The 20,278-nt window shown below is 38.1% G+C and overlaps 3 protein-coding genes and 1 pseudogene across 4 annotated transcripts in view; 2 read left to right on the top strand and 2 right to left on the bottom strand.

Annotated features, from left to right (window-relative positions):
• Nucleotides 1-20,278, bottom strand: part of LOC144636854 (uncharacterized) — a 148,505-nt gene that overhangs the window by 63,456 nt on the left and 64,771 nt on the right. The gene's annotated exons all lie outside the window — the stretch shown is intronic.
• Nucleotides 1-20,278, top strand: part of LOC144636852 (uncharacterized) — a 140,866-nt gene that overhangs the window by 62,360 nt on the left and 58,228 nt on the right. The gene's annotated exons all lie outside the window — the stretch shown is intronic.
• The window catches only part of LOC144636822 (WD repeat-containing protein 25-like), a 68,144-nt pseudogene continuing 48,597 nt past the window's right edge, over nucleotides 732-20,278 (top strand). Inside the window, exon 1 of the transcript XR_013567629.1 lies at nucleotides 732-1,148. The product of XR_013567629.1 is annotated as a WD repeat-containing protein 25-like (transcript). The remainder of the gene's footprint in view (nucleotides 1,149-20,278) is intronic.
• LOC144635391 (uncharacterized) lies at nucleotides 8,045-9,128 on the bottom strand. The gene has a single exon (XM_078494502.1). The coding sequence runs from the start codon at nucleotides 9,126-9,128 to the stop codon at nucleotides 8,247-8,249; it is 882 nt and encodes a 293-aa protein (XP_078350628.1). The 3' UTR covers nucleotides 8,045-8,246.

Here is a 20,278-nt window from a genome sequence, read left to right as displayed (position 1 = left end):
CTTCTGTTATTTCGCCAAACAAACTTAAATTTAGAAACATTTGTTTTTAATTCCAACACCCGCCGTTCCAATTACGAACTAAAATCATTCAATATCGGTGTACGATGAGTATCATGCGTTAAAATCTTGAAAACTTACATGAAATCTTGAAAAAATACAAATCTTGAAAAGTTACATGAAATCTTGAAAAAATACATAAAATCTTGAAAAGTTACATGAAATCTTGAAAAAATACATAAAATCTTGAAAAGTGACATGAAATTTTGAAAAACAAAAATCTTGAAAAACGAGAGAAATCTTGAAAAAAGTGAAAAATCTTGAAAAACACGAAAAAATCTTGAAAACAGTGACAAATCTTGAAAAACGCGAAAAATCTTGAAAAACGCGAAAAAAACCTTGAAAAACGCGAAAAATCTTGAAAAACGCGAAAAAAAATCTTGAAAACGCGAAAAAGCTTGAAGATTAATAAAGGTCAAATGAGATATTGATCTCACGTGACACGACGTGCTTGCATGTTGAATACATGTCTGTTAGGCCAAACACTACTCCCTTTGAGCTGTTTCGGTAAAAGTATTGGTTGAGATTTGCGTTTTGGAACTCAACTAACTGCCTCCATTTTTTTTCATTCGTTTTGTCTCGTTACTTGCATCCAACAAATAAATTCTATTACAGTTTGATTACTGCATTTGAAGTCTCCAGGATGCGGTAACGATGATCTCTTCTGGCAATTATTAGGCGGTGACGCAACGCCTATATGCTGTGGCCCGTGGACGGGCAATGTTACGATTACTCCAACCGAGTAGCACTGGGAACTAGGCACTTTGTTGTTTACTCAGTTTTGGTACGCCATCTTTGATTGTCATGAGTACTGAATCAACTTTAAGAGCATCCATCGGCAAAACGCGTTTGATTTCTAACGTACAGTTAAACAGAGTTTTGGGTTCAAGGGAGAATGATGTACTGGATAATTGTGAGCTCGCTTAAAGAACTTTTCTACCGTTATACGTGTATTCGAAGTCGGCATACGTGATGGCAGACTAACTTGACTGATGTTGAATTTGACGAGTGAAGGCCGGTTAGTGTCATAACTTTTGAAACCTTTCCAAAAGGGAGACCGATGGCAGCAGTATCTTGATTAGATTGCACAGGTGAGCTATCTGAAATCTTTGTTTGCTTTGACGTGCATTGTTGTCGATAATATTTAAGTTTAAGTTAATTTTCTTTTCTTTTCTTTTCCCTTCGTGACTCGCCATCTTCATTTTACTGCTTTTGATAATATTTATTCGGGTATTTATCTCAAGCCATTAAAAACAAAACAGTGACGGTATCCGTATTCCTATTTGTACGAGAAGCCAGAATTAAGAATTAAGAAATTAAGAAAGAACTTCTACCCTATTTCTAGTAAGCGGTGTTGACTTCATTACATTTCAGACCATTTCAATACGGTAGTGTCACACAATCTTCAGTATCGACTAGGTGTGGAAATCAATCCTGGGCCTTTCTGTTGCTAAATGACGAAGTTCATAATGATTTAATGTATTTATCTTATCATACTGTACGTTTGTAATGTATTGGAGGTTCGTTTTGTAGTCAAGGCAAATAAAAATTAAAATGAATAAGAAAAATGCAATTTCTGGGATCATTGTAAAGCGTCATCGCCTGTGCATGCATGTATGCGTGCCGGTTATTTTATTCTTAAGCAAGACTCGAGTTTCGGTTCTTCAGTGGAACTCATCAGTTGCTCCTAAAGTCTCGTCGAATTATTTGAAATCATTCGATTTGCCGTTTTTGTACAAATCTCATCACCCAAGCTAAGGGGAGCTTGAAAAACTGAAATAACTCACAATGCTTTGAGACTGTATTATATTACCCTTGAAAGGACTCGGATCTTAAGGCCCGGCCAAACGATCGCAACATTTCAACGCAACATATCGCAACATTGTTGGGTCATGTTGTGAGATGTTGCGAAGCAGCTGGCCAAACGCACGCAACATCACGCAACATCTGTCGCGTATGTCTGGCGCGAGCGTGGGCTGATTGTATCCAATATGGAGGAGTATGAGCTGTTTCGGCGTCGGCGTCGGCGCATTTTAGCAATATCATCAGTAGCGCTACTACTAGCAAGTGAAGAAAGTGAGGCAAAAAGAGGAAAAACACGACAATGGATTAAGAGGAGACACGAGAAGGGGTATTTCGCTAACATCGTCCAGGAGTTGATGATAGAAGACGTAGCGGGATACAGGGAAATGTTCCGAATGAAACTTGCAGATTTCCACACGATTCTCAGGTAAATCAGCTATCACATAACCCAGATAAACAGTGATATTTACCGTTAAGCGGTGTTAAGGTTTTTTTGTCGCATATGACAAAATTACAAGCAAAGAAAGACAGGAACCTATTATAAACAAAAGTTCATTTTGGTAACATTTGCACATTTAGTCACGCCAGTCTGCAAATCCATTCATTTTTCATGTAAAAGATTTCGACAGGCCTAAAACCAGAGCTCCTTAGACCCCAGTTAGTTTTAAATGGCCTTTTATACGATTAAAACCTTCATTTATGAGAGGGGTGTTGATATTAAAACGCGACGTTGAATTGTCTTGTCTAAATAAGTTTATCGAATCGTGTTCGCGCCGTCGAAATTCAATGACTTCAATCTAATTATTGCCATTTTTACAGTTCAAGCAAATCCCATTTTACATAAAATTCGCCGCTACATGCTATAAATTTCAAAAAGGATATCAGACTGCGGATGTTTAAAACAGTTTTTCGAGTGCAAGAATTTTGGCATTTTGTAATTTACACGTATGACGTAGGGGGCACGTAGGGTGTACAAAACCTTGGCTAGGCCATGGCCCATCCCCTGGCCTACCCCATGGTCCATCCTGAATTTTATTTTTTTACTCACCCTAAAAGGAAAAAAGAACCTGCTTACTCTCGGAGATCAGCCGTCGAAAGGTCGAGTAATGGCCGCCATGTTTCTCGTCCTGTCGATATAAAATAAGGACCGCGGACTGCGGACTGCGGACTGCGGAACGAAGGTGTTGATACGCCCACTAGGTTGCACGAGGAACTAGAAATTCGATTCTTTTTCTCTTTGCTTCAGTCTTCTATTCTCGAATATTTCAATGCTGAAAGGGCTTCTATATTTAAAAACTCAGTTTATGGCATCACACGACTGCAGGCCTATTAGAATTCAAAAAACAATCACATAAACTTGCATTAAAAAACTGATCGAGGCAACAAAATTTTTACCAATTTCCTCGATCTGCCAGTAGCATTCTTGAGCCTCTTCGGTAGACCATTTGAAATGTTCAAATGTCCAAATTCCCACATGCCTGTCATGTGAAGCCAGACAATAATCAACCCAACATCTGAACATCTGAGAACCATTTAACTCATATTGAAGAAAAGAATGAAATCAGCTAAATTAGGGTGGTAAGGGGGGATAAAGATCATGTTTGAGGGTTTCACGGAAAATAAAATGGCCCTTTCACGATTCACGAAAAATATAATATTGGCATTTCACATAAAATTAAGAGAACGTTTTCGAAAATCACGGTTTACAGCTACTATGGCAATCACAATTCACGAGGGAAACTAGCCATTTTACATTTCACTCAAAATAAAAAGGGCCGATCACACGTCACCAAAAATACCCTTTACCACCCTCAACTTAGGTCAAACCGTTTTGACGTTGCTTACCGTAATACTTAAGATATTTTTATGTGGATAACTGAATTAATTTCCTTTTTATCTTGCCCCCACAGCCTTGGAACTACTTCCTTGGCTTAAATAATCAAAAAACAAAGTTTGAAATGAAACATTAAATAAAAAAATTGCCTGTAAAATGTAATTAATAGCAGCATTTATTTAGACAAATGATTAAATTCTGATGGTCTGATTTGTGTGAAGAAAAAAATTCATGAAAGTGTGTTTATTTTGAGCTTGATTATATGTATAAAGCCATTGAGTCATCCTAGAAAATTTCACAGTCCATTTGAATGAGATCTTTGTTTGTTTGATTTGTTCAAGGTACATTGAAGCTGACATTACCCCACAGCAGATTTTGGGTGGTAACAAGGTGGTCACTGCACCAGAACGGCTGGCAGTAACATTGAGATATTTGGTCACAGGAGAAACATTTAGATCCCTTAGTTTTCAGTTTCGAATCTCCAGGGCCGCAATTTCGTATATCATCATGGAAGTTTGTTCTGCAATTGTCGAGCATCTAGGGCCTCAATTTCTACGAGTGCCATCTTCTCCTGAGGAATGGCGAGCAATTGCCGATAAATTTCAGCAGAAATGGCAGTTTCCCAACTGCATTGGAGCCATCGATGGCAAGCATATCATCATGCAGCCACCGCCTAATGCAGGCTCCTATTTCTTCAATTACAAGCACAGCCATTCAGTTGTACTAATGGCTGTGGCTGGTCCAGAATACCAGTGCCTGTATGCGGATGTAGGAACAAATGGCCGGATTTCTGATGGGGGTGTCTGGAATAAGTGTGGCCTAGCAAAAGTCATAGAAGATGGCAGTCTTCCACTTCCACCACCCAGATGCCTTCCCAATGGATCAGAACCACTACCTCATGTCCTAGTTGGTGATGATGCATTTGCATTAAAACCACACTTAATGAAACCATTTCCTCAGCATGGGCTTGACATACAGAAAAGGGTGTACAATTACCGCCACAGCCGTGCAAGAAGAATCTCCGAAAACCTTTTTGGAATCCTGGCAAACCGTTTTTTGGTATTCAAATCAATCATGCAAGTACCACCTGAAACAATCGAAGTGGTAGTTATGACAACCTTGACCCTTCATAACTTTCTCAAACGCAGCTCCTCGAAAGACGTCTACTTCCCAGCTGGTTTAAGCGACACAGAAAGTGAAGATGGCAAACTGGTGCCTGGTCTATGGAGACAAGACGTTGCATCCGAAACCTTTCTCCCCCTGCAGGTTCCTTCAAGGGGACATAATGCCACCACAGAGGCAAAACGGATAAGGGAGGCGTTCTCGGATTACTTCGTCAATGAAGGTGCAATTGAGTGGCAGTGGGAAAGATGTACTTAACTCTCTAAGGCAAACTGGTGATGTCTCAGAAACATGTAGTGTATGATGCTTCAAAAACATTGCAGAGCACCTTGATCCCCAGCGGGGGTACTCGAAGTATACATGACGGGGGGTCCGACAGAGCTTCATATTGCAACCCCAAAAAAATACACAAGCCTGAAATTTAAGACCCCCAAAAATACCTGGCATCAAAAATTCCAACCCAAAAAATACAAGACTTAAATACCTCAATACTGAAAAAAGTTAGAATGAATATTTTTCTGATCCACTGATCCCAACAAAATCCCTAAATGAAAAGTTCACTCGGAGATAAGACCTAAAAAAATACGTAACCGATCCCTTGACCCAAAAAAATACCGAGTGTGTAAATTTTCAACCCAAAAAAATATGTCGGACCCCCCATCATGTATACTTCGAGTACCCCCCTGGGCCTTGAACATAGGTGGCTTTTGACTTCACTATATAGGGCCCCAGAAAATGTAAGTAATTGTGCCCCATCTTGTGCCCCAAGTTGTAACCTAACTTTCCACGTCAATCCACTATTGCTTTGTTTTTTAAATGGAAATTATCCAATCTGCTACTAAATAATGCAATTATTCAACTGTAGGTTTGAGATAATTGACTGCAGTTTATATAATTAAGCAGCAGGATTTCAATTTCAATATGCTGTTTTGGTTGATTATAATTATTGGATATATGTAAATTTCAGTCAATAATAGCATTTGTCTGGTTTGAAATTAAAATGGTGCACTTATGAATCTTTTTTGTCACACCACTCAAAATACAACTTTATTTGCCTTGTGAGAAATTGTAAAAAATATATTTTGTCATTAATAATACCAATATTCAATATTTAAATGGAAATTTAGAAACTTCTGAACTTGAACCAAACAATATTGAATTAAAGAAAGCAATTATTTTTGACATGTAGGTTTGCTTTAGAAATAGCTATGCATTACAATTTTCAATACCTCTGTAATTTATATGTTATGTAGCTCCAGTAAATAACCCCTTAAACCCCCCTTTACCCTTTCTTCTTTCTGCATTTATCCAATCCCTTTTCTGTTTTTTTTTTATGTTCTTGGGGGGGGAGGGGGGGGGAGCATGGATTTTTTGGCACTAAAGGCATACTAAATTACATCCCATTCTTAGTCCCTAGTTGATATTGTCAGTATTTATAGGCTTTCTTGTAGCCGTTATTGGCAACTAGCCAACACCAAACTGTTGGTAGAAAGGATGATCAAGTGAAGAGAATCACACGTGACTATTGTATTTGAGACTTTATAATAATTAACAATTATTCACCAACACTGAGGTGAATAATTGTTTTAATATATACCACACAAGTTGAATAACTAGCCGACTAAGACATCACTTTGGGCAAACAAAGCGAAGTGTGAAGGCAGTTTGTTTCTCTTTAGCTGCTGTTTGTAATTCTTAACTTCAAATTCTAATTTTAAAATCACATTAAATATTTAATATTTCTCCCAATTTTACTAAGCCTTTGAGGAAAACTATCTCTTTCCAAACATCCCCAAAAATCATCCAAAAATTTACAAAAGCCCACTAAACATAGCTTTGTAAAATGAGCACAGAGTTTTTGCCTTGTCCTCTCTCCTTGACAACAAGGAAGCAGTGAACCAACGTGCATAAATAGCCTAGCGTAAACAATCGACCTCATCGCCTGATGAAGACCATGCTAGCAGTATTGCAGTCGAAACATCGCAATACATATTTTTAACAGGATAACTTCCCCAGTTTTAAAAAAAAACTGTTAACCTTGCAGGTGTAGTTTGTCACGGACCTGTTCAGAAACAGTGATTTTACTGATTTGTATCTTTTAATACCTAACTTTAAATTGTTTTTTGCAAGTGTTGTGTTGTCAGATGTTATTGAATATTGTGTTTGGTGGGAAAAAAGAAGTATGTTACTAACAGTTCAGTTTATTAAACCAAATTATACAATGTTTGTGTTAAATTATACTGGAAACTCATTTTTTATTTATTTTTTTTCAGGTTAAAAAGAACTCTGTTCATATCAATGAAAAAAAATCATGCCTCCCACCCTTTGTAATTTCAACACTTTTTTCTGAGCCCACCCCCCAATATATCCCCTTTAACATTTTCCACCCACCCACCCCCTCCATATAAAATAAACGTTCCTTAAGTGAATTTCAAATGTTCTCAAATTGTTGATTTTACTGTTCTAGTGCTTTTGAGTTGTCATTACTGGTACTTGTTCGAATAACAAATCAATAGCTGGGATGTAATTCATGTAAACCATAAATGTCATTGAAACACTTACTAGGTCCTATGTTGTTTACATTGATTGACAAATTATAAAAGCCCATTTTCTGTGTGAATAAAATGTTAGAACAAGTGCACAGTGTGTAGGATTACTCTTTAATATGAGAAACAGTAATAGTTTTAACAATAGCTTGACACCGTCAAAATTCCTTACAACCACTGTCACAGTTGCAAATAATAGCTGTTTCTTCTTACAAACTAATTATTGTCTAAACTTGTTTCTTTTACAAATTAGGATTGCATCGCATTTCTTCCGAATAGAAAAAAGTTCAAACCGAGTTTTCATTAAATCAAATACACCATAAAAGGGACAAATGATAAAATCCTCTAAAAATAGACAATAATAGCCAGCTCTAAAAGACTTGTAAGTATTTTTGCAAACTATAAACTACCGTACTTATTCGATTAAGCGCCCAACCTCGAATAAGCGCCCACCTCGAATAAGCGCCCACCCTGTAGGCAGAAAAAGTTAATAAGCGCCCAGCCTCGAATAAGCGCCCACCCCCTGAAGAGCACAAGAGGAGTACTTTGATTATTATTGAAATTGAGATTGAAATTGACTTAGTACTACTAAGAGACTTCCCTGAAGACCAAGTTTTCTTAGTATTTTACAGAAACTTTCAATGAACAGTTTTATTATTTTCATTGTATTGTTGTGAAATAAACTCACTACTTGCGAGAAATGGTGAAAATTTAATAAGCGCCCAGCCTCGAATAAGCGCCCACCTCGAATAAGCGCCCACTCTCAAGGTCAAAAAATTTAATAAGCGCCCAGGGCGCTTAATCGAATAAATACGGTATTCTTAAAGTTCAAATATGGTTGTGTCCGGCTATGTAATTAGTTTAAGGTTATTGAATCTGTGGCCTTAGTAATATTGCTCGTCTGGTTTCAACAGCGACATAAAATGTCCAGAATCCCGCCTGCCCATGGCCACTGAATTCTGCAAGTAGGTCGTATTGCCACCGTCGGTGCTGGACGAGAATTGCTGAAACTGCTGTGTATGAGCAGGGGGTTGGGTATTAATTTCCCCTCCCATTTCTAGTTCGAATAAAATGTCGTTTATTCGTTTTTCGGCTACTGATCTGCTTCTCTTGTCCAGTTTGTTTAGTTTTTCGTCTACATACATCGCGAAGGCGCTCACCTTTTGCGCAGCTTCTAGCTTTGGAGGAGGCTCTTGTAGCGCTCGTATGCAGCTCGAAAAGAGCTCCTCTTTTTTTTCATTCATGCGTTTTTTTTTGGTTGTTTTTTTGTAACCTGAGTTTTGACCCAACTGATCCGCACTGGTACCTTCACTCTCCTGCTCCAAATTTACCACCACCTTCGCCAATTCATCTGCTGTCTCGTCATTTTCGAGTTCGTGAGCAATGCTCAGGTTGTCTTTACTTTTTCCGGCGTTTAGCACGGGGACCAAAAACTGTAATCTTTGCCAGAAAATCCACGAGGACTTGTATGAGTCGCTTAAACTTTGTCCAGACTTTGTAGTCCTGGTTTTGCTGAGTTCACGCCCAAGTTGGGAACGCAAAGAAGTTATCTTCGCCTTAATGTCCGCGGCACTAACTTCAAGGGCCATCTGTATTTCTTCATACCCCTTTTCTCGAGCCTCCCTTGAGTGGTATGATTTCTCAAATACGTTCCATAGACAGGGACGGGCCTCCAACATATCTATCAGAGAATTTGTATCCTTCTCGGTCCACTTTCTTGGCGTTTTCTTTTTTGCCTCTTCAAATTGCGCGCCATTGTCCGCCATTTTAAAGACAAAAACCCATGATTCCACTGGCTCTTTGAAACGACAAATCGAACTAGTGCGCATGCTTAGGCGCAACAATGTTGCGTGAATGTGGCCAAACGAATACAACACTACGCAACATCCAAAAATGTTGCGAGATGTTGGGTGAAAAATTTGACCATTTTCAAACTTGGCCCAACATCATCCAACATGTTGCAACATGTTGCAACAGGGTGGCCAAATGATCGCAACATCTGAACGCAACAATGTTGGCATATGTTGCGTTCAAATGTTGCGATCGTTTGGCCGGGCCTTTAGATCTTCGCATCCGTTGAAAAGAAACAATCCTGCGAGCTGACCGCACGCTTGTGATAAACAAAATCATTGTTCGAGATAGCCTGCAGAACAGGCGGTTTTTATATTTTTCATTCGCGCTTCGCGCTCGCCCTCGCGTGACCCGCTAAATAAAAACCTAGCACTTCGCGCCTCGACCCGCAAACTGAAAAGCGCCTGTTCTGCAGGCTATGTTCGAGAGGTCCACTGATCCGATACACGTTCCAGACAGTGAGACAACAATATTCTTTTAATTTAACTGAACATGCCACAGAACAAGCAAACATAATGGCATTAATATTTTTACCGAAACAGCTCTAGAGATCTAAAGAACGTAAAATCCTTAATTAAACAGACTGAAGGTTAACTTTAAGCGGCCAACGGGAGTCGTGTTTGGCCTAACAGACATGTATTCAACAAGCACGTCGTGTCACGTGAGATCAAGATCTCATTTCACCTTTTCATGATAATTTTCAAGCTTCCAGCGTTTATATCAAGATTTTCGCGTGATTTTCAAGATTGTTTGCTGTTTTTCAAGTTTTCTCGCGTTTTTCAAGATTTTTCGCGTTTTTCAAGATTTTTTCGCGTTTTTCAAGATTTTTGTGCGTTTTTCAAGATTTTCGCGTTTTTCAAGATTTTTTTCGCGTTTTCAAGATTTTTTCGCGTTTTTCAAGATTTTTGTGCGTTTTTCAAGATTTTTCGCGTTTTTCAAGATTTGTTTCGCGTTTTCAAGATTTTTTCGCGTTTTTCAAGATTTTCCGCGTTTTTCAAGATTTTTCACTTTGTTTTCAAGATTTTTTTCGTGTTTTTCAAGATTTCATGTCACTTTTCAAGATTTTATGTATTTTTTCAAGATTTTAACGCATGATACTCATCGTACACCGTACAATATGATTTAGGACCCTAAGAGGCACTTGACAAAAAAAAATTGCCTTCCATTGTCTTATATGCAAAATATGGGCACTGAAATCCGCGATCCAAGCTTAATTCAGCACCTTCTGTGTGGTTTTCCCGTGGACAGCCTCTTAATTAATAGACTTCCCCCATGCTGTGCGTGCACTTCAAACGAATAGAAAATGGCACATATCTTTTTTACAGTTAATTTATTTTTAAAGACCGAACGAAGAGGTTGTTCCAGGACACGTCACTTCATTGGAAACGCTTTCAGAGTATTTCTTTGTCCGCGCAAACGACACAGAAATACTTTTAATTTCAGTAGAAATCGTTTTCTGATGGAGGAAAATTCAACAGCTTGATTCTTAGCTTTTAATTGCTGTTAATGCTGCTTACAATAACATGCCGATACACATCTGCCTTCGCGCTGGTTACTTAGGAGGTTTTATGCTTCACTGAGGAACTCGTTCAGTCGTAATGTCTCAGTGAATCGTGAAGTTCTGGGCCGGCGCGAGAGAGCAGTAGGCACAGGGAGAAATTGGAGCTTTTACGCGTATGCCCGCGTATGTGTGTAACTCAATCACTCGAATCTTGAAGAGAGATACCTGTCGACTTCTTCTTACGATTCCAACTATTAAATATGAAATGTTTATTTAAAACCCGGACTGCCGAGAGGTGGTTTATTACGAGTTCTATTACGTAAAAACTAATCGCCTCGGCTTTTGAATTAGCCGGCGACTTGTTTCCTACGGCGGCCCAGAAGGGTCACGAACCGTTTTTGTTTTTTGTTTTTGTTTCTTTGTTTTTCATTTCTGTTTTAATGTTTTTCCTTTTCCTTTTTTTGGTTTTTGTTTTTATATTTAGTTTTGACCAGCCGTTTTTGTTTTTGTTTCTTTGTTTTTCATTTTTTTTTTTATTTTTTGTTTCTTAGTTTTTCATTTTGCAAATTTTATATATGCTTTTTCATTTTGTTTTTTAAATTTTCATTTTTGTCACGCGAAAATTTCGTTTTTGGTTTTGCTTCAATGTTTTTTTTTTGCTTCAATGTTTTCGTTTTTGGTTTTGCTTTAATGTTGTTGTTGTTCAATGTTTTCACATTTCGATCCTCGCGTTTTAATTTCGTTTTTGGAATTTTTATTTTTTTAATATTGTTATTCAGTTGTTTTCGTTTTCGTTTTTGATTTTATTTTCTCTGTTTTTGTATTTACATTTACGGGTACTAAAGCTTATCCTTTTATCTTTTTGTTTGTTTTGATTTTTTTTATTTCCATTTTCTATTTTATTATTTCATTTTTGAAAGTTAAAAAAGCAAACAAGCAAAATCGAAAACGAAAACGGTGACTAAAACAAAAACAAAGTTTTTCAAATACTTTTCAATTTAACAGATTTATTCACACTAAAAAGGTCACGGTGTGACAGTTTTAAAATAATGTTTTGTTATGTCTCACTGATTTCAAATGAAATTAATGGATATTCGAAAATAAAATAAAATGTGAATACAACATATAAACATAGAACAATTCGTGGCCGGTTTGGCCAATTTGAATAAGACAAAAACTTGGACAGGGGGAAAATAGACTGTTAGTTATGGATGATTTTCTAATGGTTTAGTTGTTAAATGGTGATAATTGGAATTAATTGCTGCATTTGTACGATGTTTTTAACATAATGATAGGATGTTTTTGTTAATATGATGTTTTTTTTAATGTTTTCCAGTTTTCTTTACAGCTAAATGATTTTTAAACGGCTTTCAGTTCTCTGAGCGGCTATGATCGAACTGTAAATGAATGGGGCTTTTTGAAAACACCAATATGGCTTTCGTCTTCTTTATTGTTGGTGTAAAAATTAAACTTTCATTGTTCCACGACAAAGATTCACACCACTCACCTGATACTTCGAATGGAAATGTTTTCAAACAATCTTCAATCATGAAACCTAGAGCCGCTTGCAGTTGTTCTTTCTTCTCGGCGTGGCATCATGCTGTGAATTTCCTCACTACCTGATTTTCCAGCCGGATAGGACATCTGGGACGTTCCCTACCGCGAGTTTTTGTTCTGCACGCCGTGCGTGCGTGGTTATGTAAATGTTTAGTTGAAACCACCGATGCATATGTTACAGTTAGATGACTGTGGGCCGTGCCGACCTACGGTCGTCATTCAGTAATACTCGCACTTGACAACAACATTTTTACTGATCTCACCTGAAACTGAGTCATTTCAAAACCACCATGGCTCTCATTCAAGAATTTTCCAACCTAGCGTGTGTTGTTTTACTGTTTGTGGCCCTGTGCTTCTTGATCAAAATCTACTGCACGATTGTAATGAATCGGGAGCCACGAGTGGAGGAGTATCAACCACAGCAACCTGTAGCAGCTTCCAGTAGGCGTCGTGTGAGCAGAGCTGGCGAGAATCAAAATAACAGCGTACAGCGCAATCGCCAGATTCCCAGAGAGCACGACGAACGCCAAGGTTATTAATTAAAGTAAGTGTGTATCGTTTTCTTCTAATTTTTTTTCAGTTTTAAACATTTAAGACCGTTTTTAATTATCAAACTCTAATTTTGTTATGACTTTTCTGTGTTCTTTTATGCTGTTCAGTTTCAGTGTGCAATTCTTGGTAGAAGCGGTGATTCGTATGCGTTTTTTCAATAATTTTTATAAGTTGAGTTATATAAGATTGGAAATCTAGAAGCAAAAGTAAAGAGCTGAATTCTGAAGCTTTTCTATCATATTTTCCTGTAGGATAAACAAAAAGGTTTCCTACGCAAATTGTGCTGAAAGCTTTATTTTTCGAGGACAGAGGAATATACTGGCACGAGGCAAGACAAGTTGCTGCAGGAGTTCAGCACTATAAATAGTCGAGTGGAATGGAATTCACAGCAAATTGTACTGTCTTGTGTACTGAGAAACTGTTTATATACTACATTTTAGAGTGAATTAATGCGAATTATCTCACAGTTGTTGTTTTCGTATTGTAATTTAAATTTGCTTTATCTGAGCAGCAGAGTTGATGACATGGAACGACTAAACGTCAAGGTCTATCGATTATAGTTTAACTGCTCTCTAGAATAAAGAAGTGAGCACAGTTTTTATATATGCATGTGTTTTGATGTAATTATCACTTATTAAATAGAACGTCATTGCAAACTAAGGTAGGAGTAAAGGTTGTTATTGTGTCTACGGTTTCATCCGATGATTTTAGAAACTGGTAATAAACATGTTTATACTTTAGAGCAGTTTTCAATTGAGTGTCGTAAAACCAAAACCAAAGTAATTACTCTGACCAATCACAAAGGACACAGACAATCCAGTGAGCCAATCAAAACTCGAAGCAAATACATATAGCCGGCATGAAGTGCGGGAAAACGTGCGCGAGCGAGTCACGATTGGTTTTGGTTTAAGTTCTGATTGGCTGAGAAAGTGGCGCGAGATTTTTAAACCAATCACTAAGCGTAGTGAACGCAAAACCAAAGCAAACGCAATTTACTTTCGACACTCAATAGTGCGGTACGGTATGTAATCCCGTGGGACTTTCGTACCGAAATTGATTTTTTCGCTGTTTTGCACTAATTTTGGGCCGAATAATAAGAATCCGATGGGGTTCAAATTTTTCGACCGCGTCTTCCCATGTTTCTGGCTACTTGAGGATTTAATTTATGCTAATTATATGCTAATTATATGCAGGAATAAGTTTTGCGAATATCTTTGCTCTGATTTAAGATTAACGTACCAAACGTTATAAAAAGCTTGCTTTTGACTACTTAAGCATAGCCTTTTTTTGATTAACTTTAACTAACGAATGATTTCCATTACGAGTGATGTCCAAATAAGGGCAGAACTTTCTTATTTTTTCTTCCTTTTATTGAGCACATGTACTTTTTAGTTAAGCGCATGTACTTTGTTAGTACCATAGTATTCTACTCGTCTTTCTCCTGTTATGTCTAATACTAATGTAGCTAGAGTCCCGTTAAGTTGACTTAAGTTTATGCACTAAGAGCAGCATCATCCTCTTCCTCATCATCAACCTGCGTGTCACCTTTGAATGGATTTGAAACGTTTTTTAAAAAACATTAACAAAGAGGAGTGCATGGAAGCCTGTTCTTAAAACAACTACAGCGTCCCTTGCAGTCCGAATTGCAGCTGCATTTATTTAGCTCCACAACAGCTTAGAGTACAGGGAGAGACAGGCACATAACAGTAACGAATGCTCCTTGGTGTTCGCTAAAGCAATTCTCTTTAAGGGGTGGAAGATTCGGGCAGCTGGTGGTAAAGGATATGTCGCGCATCCGTTTGCGCGGATGATGTAAGGGAGTAAAAAAGCACGCATTGGAGGCAGCATCTCAGCTTCCAAGTTCCTGGATCGAAAGAGTTCCCATCGAAGTTCAGCAAGGGTGGTAGGTCCCGCTTTGCAGAACACTTGGCAGACAATTTCCTCTAGGTCTTTAACTTGAGTAGGCAGTTCTCCGTTGGCTAACTGGTTGAATAGCGAGGGGCAGACCGACTGAGAGAGGTGTTTGCACGGTGTGTTTCAATCCCTTATTTGCCTTAGGTTGATCCTTGACTTGACTTCTTGTGTTTTGGACAGCGAACTGACCTGCTAAGTTAACAATTTTGTTGACTTCTTTATCACGCATTCCCGAAACATCGCCTTAATGGTATCCCTACTTGCTATCCATTTGAGCTGACAGTACATCTATAGCCTTGCTGACGGCTGCTAACTATACAACTTTGTTAGGTTCATTTTTACCCAGCGACTTACAAACTGCAGATTTGGAAGCTGCTCACTTAAAAGTTGTTTTAATCACTTTTAGTAATTTCCTGTTTCGCTTATTTCCATCGAATATCTGTTTAATATTGCCACGTAGATGTCATTTACTTCAGCCATATTCAAGCTGGCGCTATCGTCCGCTAGCTTGTTTTGAACTGCCAGAACTAATTCTACATCGCACGCCGAACGAACAACTTATTTTACAGAACCACATTCACAATCAGCGCCGAAGGTGCGCTGAGCGTAACGCAAACAGCTCCTGTGGTTATCGATTAAGTGCTGAGGCGTTTTCTGCATTATCCCTGCGTATTTTTCTTTATTTCTAATAGCGTTGTTCCCACTTGATCTGAAAAAAAAAAACGCGGTAAATCTATTACAGTTTCACCGGGCTGCGACTTAGGGAGTGTTCTTGCCCTTTAAGGCCGCGAAGAGGTCGATGACTTAGAAGGACGACCAGGGCCTCGCCGGATAGAGGATGAGGAGTTGTCTGTCTAGGCCCGCTTTGCAACTCTTAGTCGCTCAATCATACCCCTGTTATCGACCGGTTCGCGGCACTCACCGGTCTGTAAGTGACTTGATGTCAGTCTGTCCCAAGGTACTTGTACAGATGCTCAATCATTAAAGGGTTGCTTGTTAGAGTCTTATTCAATGCAAAACCCTCGTTGCAGATAATACACACCAAATGAGACATGACTTCATCGCTACTACTTGACTCTTATTTAACAAAACAACAACAACAAGTTAAAATAAATAATTTGTGTTTTGTGTCTATACTAGGCTTTTATAGATTGTGCTCCTAAAAGTGGCATATTATGCTACTAGCAGTGCTCAAAATTTTGCCAAATTATGCAAAAATTATGCCAGAATTCCCAAATTATGCTTCTGATTTCCGAAATTATGCTCACAAAATGACGTAGATTCTATACATAGAGGTGCGCAATAACGACACCAAATTATGGTGTTTTTTAAATAAACTGTTGTTGTAAATTTATTTGTGTTTATGGCAGTTTATCACGGCCGTCAGCTGTCCAAATTAGCTGCTCGCATCTCTAAACCGTTTGTAAAATGCCTCCAACGACTTAACAATCACAATTGTATAGCTAAAACACGCATTGCAAGAACAAACTACCTAAATTTCATTTATTTCTGTAGAAAGTACACCATATTTACTACATTTTAGGAATTTATGCTCCAAAAAGTGCTAAAAATTGCTAATTATGCCGTGGCAGTGCTCGTTTCACAAATTATGCTTTTTAGCTCCAATTATGCCAAAAATTATGCTAGCACAATCTATAAAAGCCTAGTCTATACGCTTAAATGTGCAGCTCGAGCTGACGAGTTTCTTTTAAGGACTCGAAATTGTGAAAATACGCCTAAAGTTTTGAGTTTTACAGCTTTGTTTTTTGGGTGTGAAAGTGTGCTAATAAATGACAGATTTTTGATGTCCAAAGAATACCCTTAAATGTTTCCTGATTGGCGTACAATAACGCTTCTCAAATTATTCTTACTTTATTGTTTAAGCTTTACTTTCAGCTTTCCCTTCTGATAAATTTAAAATACGCTTACCTTGATCGGTCACTCTCCTTCTTTTATGTAAGAAAAAAGAAACCCAGGACAGAACAAATAGAAACGAAACATCATTGTGCGTTTCTACCTGACGAACCGAACTTTAATTGACTTAAATAGGTTTTCTACCCACAAGAATAACAACTTTAGTCATACGACGCACGTCAAAAGGTCAAACTACGTTGTAAGTTTTTTCGGTGTAAAATGGAGTCAGAGCAAAGATATTACCACAAAACCGTTTAAATACACGAACACTTTAAACGGAAATCTTCAAAAGTATAAAACATCAGTAACAGAAAGAAGACAAATAGCGTTTGCGTTGTTACTATGGGACTAACAAAAGTCAATGTTATTTTTGTAGAAAACTGTAAAACAGGAGAATAAAGAACCTTTTTGCACTTAACTGGACATTGTTCGTACTGGAAATCATTCGTTAGTTAAAGTTTATTTAAAATGCTTTGTTTTGCTACAGAAAAGTGAGAGTTCAAAAATCCAAGATGGCGGATCCAAGATGGCCGCCGCCAAAATAGCAGGTCGTTAATTCTGACGTCATCGCCGGTTGCCATGGAAACCAATTTAAGTCAAATGACTTAACTAATCAAAAGCAAGCTTCGTATAACATTTGGTACGTTAATCTTAAATCAGAGCAAAGATATCCACAAAACTTATTCCTGCATATAATTAGCATCTCATTAGCATAAATTAAATCCTCAAGTAGCCGGAAACATGGGAAGATGCGGTCGAAAAATTTGAACCCCATCGGATTCTTATTATTCGGCCCAAAATTAGTGCAAAACAGCGAAAAAATCAATTTCGGCACGAAAATCCCACGGGAGCGATTTTTCGGACATACCGGACCGCACTACAAGTGAAAACCGCTCTATCAGGTGTTTCGTGTAGCTTTTGATATATTTTGATGTAATTATAGAGCGGTTTTCACTTGAGTGTCGAAAGTAAATTGCGTTTGCTTTGGTTTTGCTTTACTACGCTTAGTGATTGGCTTAAAAATCTCGCGCCACTTTCTTAGCCAATCAGGAGTAAAACTAAAACCAATCGTGACTCGCTCGCGCACGTTTTCCCGCGCTTCGTGCCAGCTACATGTATTTGCTTCGAAATTTGATTGGTTCACATGATTGTCTGTGTCCTTTGTGATTGGTCAGAGTAATTACTTTGGTTTTGGTTTTACGACACTCAATTGAAAACTGCTCTACTTATTCAATAGAACGTCATTACAAACTCACGTTGGAGTAAAGAATGCCATTGTGTATGGGATTTCATCCGATGATTTTAAAAGCTGGTTTGACGTGTTTATACTTTATCAAGTGTTTTGATGAAATTTCATGTAGCTTTTGATGTGTTTTGGTGAAATGATCCTCATTCAATAGAACATCATTACCTACTTACTAAGACTACTAATGTAGAAGTAAAGAATGTCATTGTGTACATGGGATTTTATCCGTTGATTTTAGAAACGGGTTATAGAAATGTTTATACTTTATTAGGTGTGTTGATGAAATTATACTACTTCAGTAGAACAGGTAGAACGTCATTACAAACTAACGTAGGAGTAAAGAGTGTCTTGGACCGATGGTTTAAGAAACTATTAATTCTAGACATGTTTGAATTTGTCAGGTGTTATGATGAAAATCGTTTAGCTTTGATGTGTTTTGATGAAATTATACTTATTCAATAGAACGTCATTACACACCAATGTAGGAGTAAAGAATGTCATTGTCCCGCATTGTGTATGGGATTTCATGCGACTCAGGAGCCTCATGTGCTTCCTGCTGCGCTGGCCGCACTAAATAATACTGCACGCGCTTCGTTATAGTTATTCATTTGAATGGTTTTTTTCGTCTTGTTCAGACGTTTGGGAAACAAACCCGAGAAGACATGGTCGCGCTAACTAGCATGTCTGTAATCGCCGGTAATCTGTGATTATAAGTCACTTAGAAGAGCTGTTACTTGCTCGAGTCATGTTGATACAACTGCCGCAAAAATACAATTGCTGCAAATTAAACGAGAGGCATTTTTGCATTTTATATCGCAAGGTCAAGAGGTGTGCTACCTGGAAGGCTTACAATATCTAACTTATCTAATCGGCTTTGTCAGCTTGTGTGTGTGTGTGTGTTTTTGGACGGAATATATGGGACCGTGCAGCGTGCTTACACATGAGTGGTTAAAATCAGGGAAAGCCCCTCTTTATGTTTGACTGCCATTGGTTAGGCGCTTGCATGGTTGGATTACGATTTTTTATGGCTGGATGATTAAATTCAGAGAGAGTCATACTTTCACTTGCTAGCTATTTCACTCATTCTGAAGTACGGCGCATTCCGTAACTATGTCTCCCATTCAAGAATTTTTGAACGCAGCGTGTGTTGTATTTCAGTTTGCGGCCCTCTGCTTTGTAATCTACTACCTAACGGTAACGAATCGGGATCCGGCTCGAGTTGAAGAGAATCAGCCACGGCAACCTGTAGCAGCCAGGAGGCGTAGTGTGAGCAGAACTGACGAGGAGAATAAAAATCACAGCGTACAGCGCAATCGTCAGATTCCAAGAGAACACGACGAACGCCAAGGTTAAAGTAAGTTTTCTTCTCATTTTCTTTTTTTTTTTTCATTTCGATACACTGAAGACTGCTTTTTATTCTTAATTTCCACTCTTGTTTTGATTTCGATGTTTTCGGAAATTTTCGCGACACGTTAATTTCGCGAATTTCGCGATTCCAAATAATCGCGAAATTTAAGTGACGCGATTTTAATAGGTGTCGCGAACATAACATGACGCAGAAGTTAAGTGACTCACATTATGTTAACAATCAAGAAAGAATAAGTTTAGTGCCACTGAAGGTAACTCACGTACAAGCATGACCTACTTGTGAGAACTGCTCTATTGTTGCTATTGGCGAGATTTAGTCCCGCCCTTGCGTTTTTGTTAATTTTGACGTTATTGTTCCATTGGTGAACTCGTTTTGTTTAATTCAAGGGCATGTAAAATAATATTGCCAAGGGAAAGAAAGTTGTCTCTTACTCAAGAACGCGAAACTCAAGTGTCGCAAAATATGTGCACCTCAAAATCGCGAAATTTACGTGTCGCGAAAATTTTATGTAATAAGGTAATTCTTTTTCAATAATTTTTAAAATATTAAGTACTACCAGGTCGAAACCTAGAAGGACTGCTATAAGAAAAATCAAGCAATTTGATTCTAAAGCTTCTCTATCGCATTTTCTTCTAGGGCAAACAAAGAGGTTTTCTACCCGTATTGTACTGAAGGCTTTATTATTCGAGGACAAAGGAAAATATACTGGCATCAGTGACATGAGGCAAGACAAGTTGCAGGAATTCAGCCTACCAACATGGCTACACAGAAATTGTACTGGCAAATTGTACTAAGAAACTCTAGAAACTTGAAAACTATATTTTAGTGAGAATTAATGCGAATTATCTCATGGTTGTCGTTTTCTTATTGTGTTTTAAATTTGTTATAACTGAGCAGCAGAGCTGAAGACATAAAATGAATAAACGTCAATGAGGTCACCCGAATGAAGTAAACGTGCTCTCTAGAAGCGATTTGCTTCTATCAGCCGGTTATAATCGACCATGTTTCTGTA

This window comes from Oculina patagonica, chromosome 13, assembly GCF_052425735.1.
Source record: "Oculina patagonica isolate OP01 chromosome 13, crgOcupat, whole genome shotgun sequence".
Classification (NCBI taxonomy): domain Eukaryota; kingdom Metazoa; phylum Cnidaria; class Anthozoa; order Scleractinia; family Oculinidae; genus Oculina; species Oculina patagonica.
The sequence above is the reverse complement of the archived record's forward strand: the minus strand, read 5'-3'. Positions and strand labels throughout refer to the sequence as shown.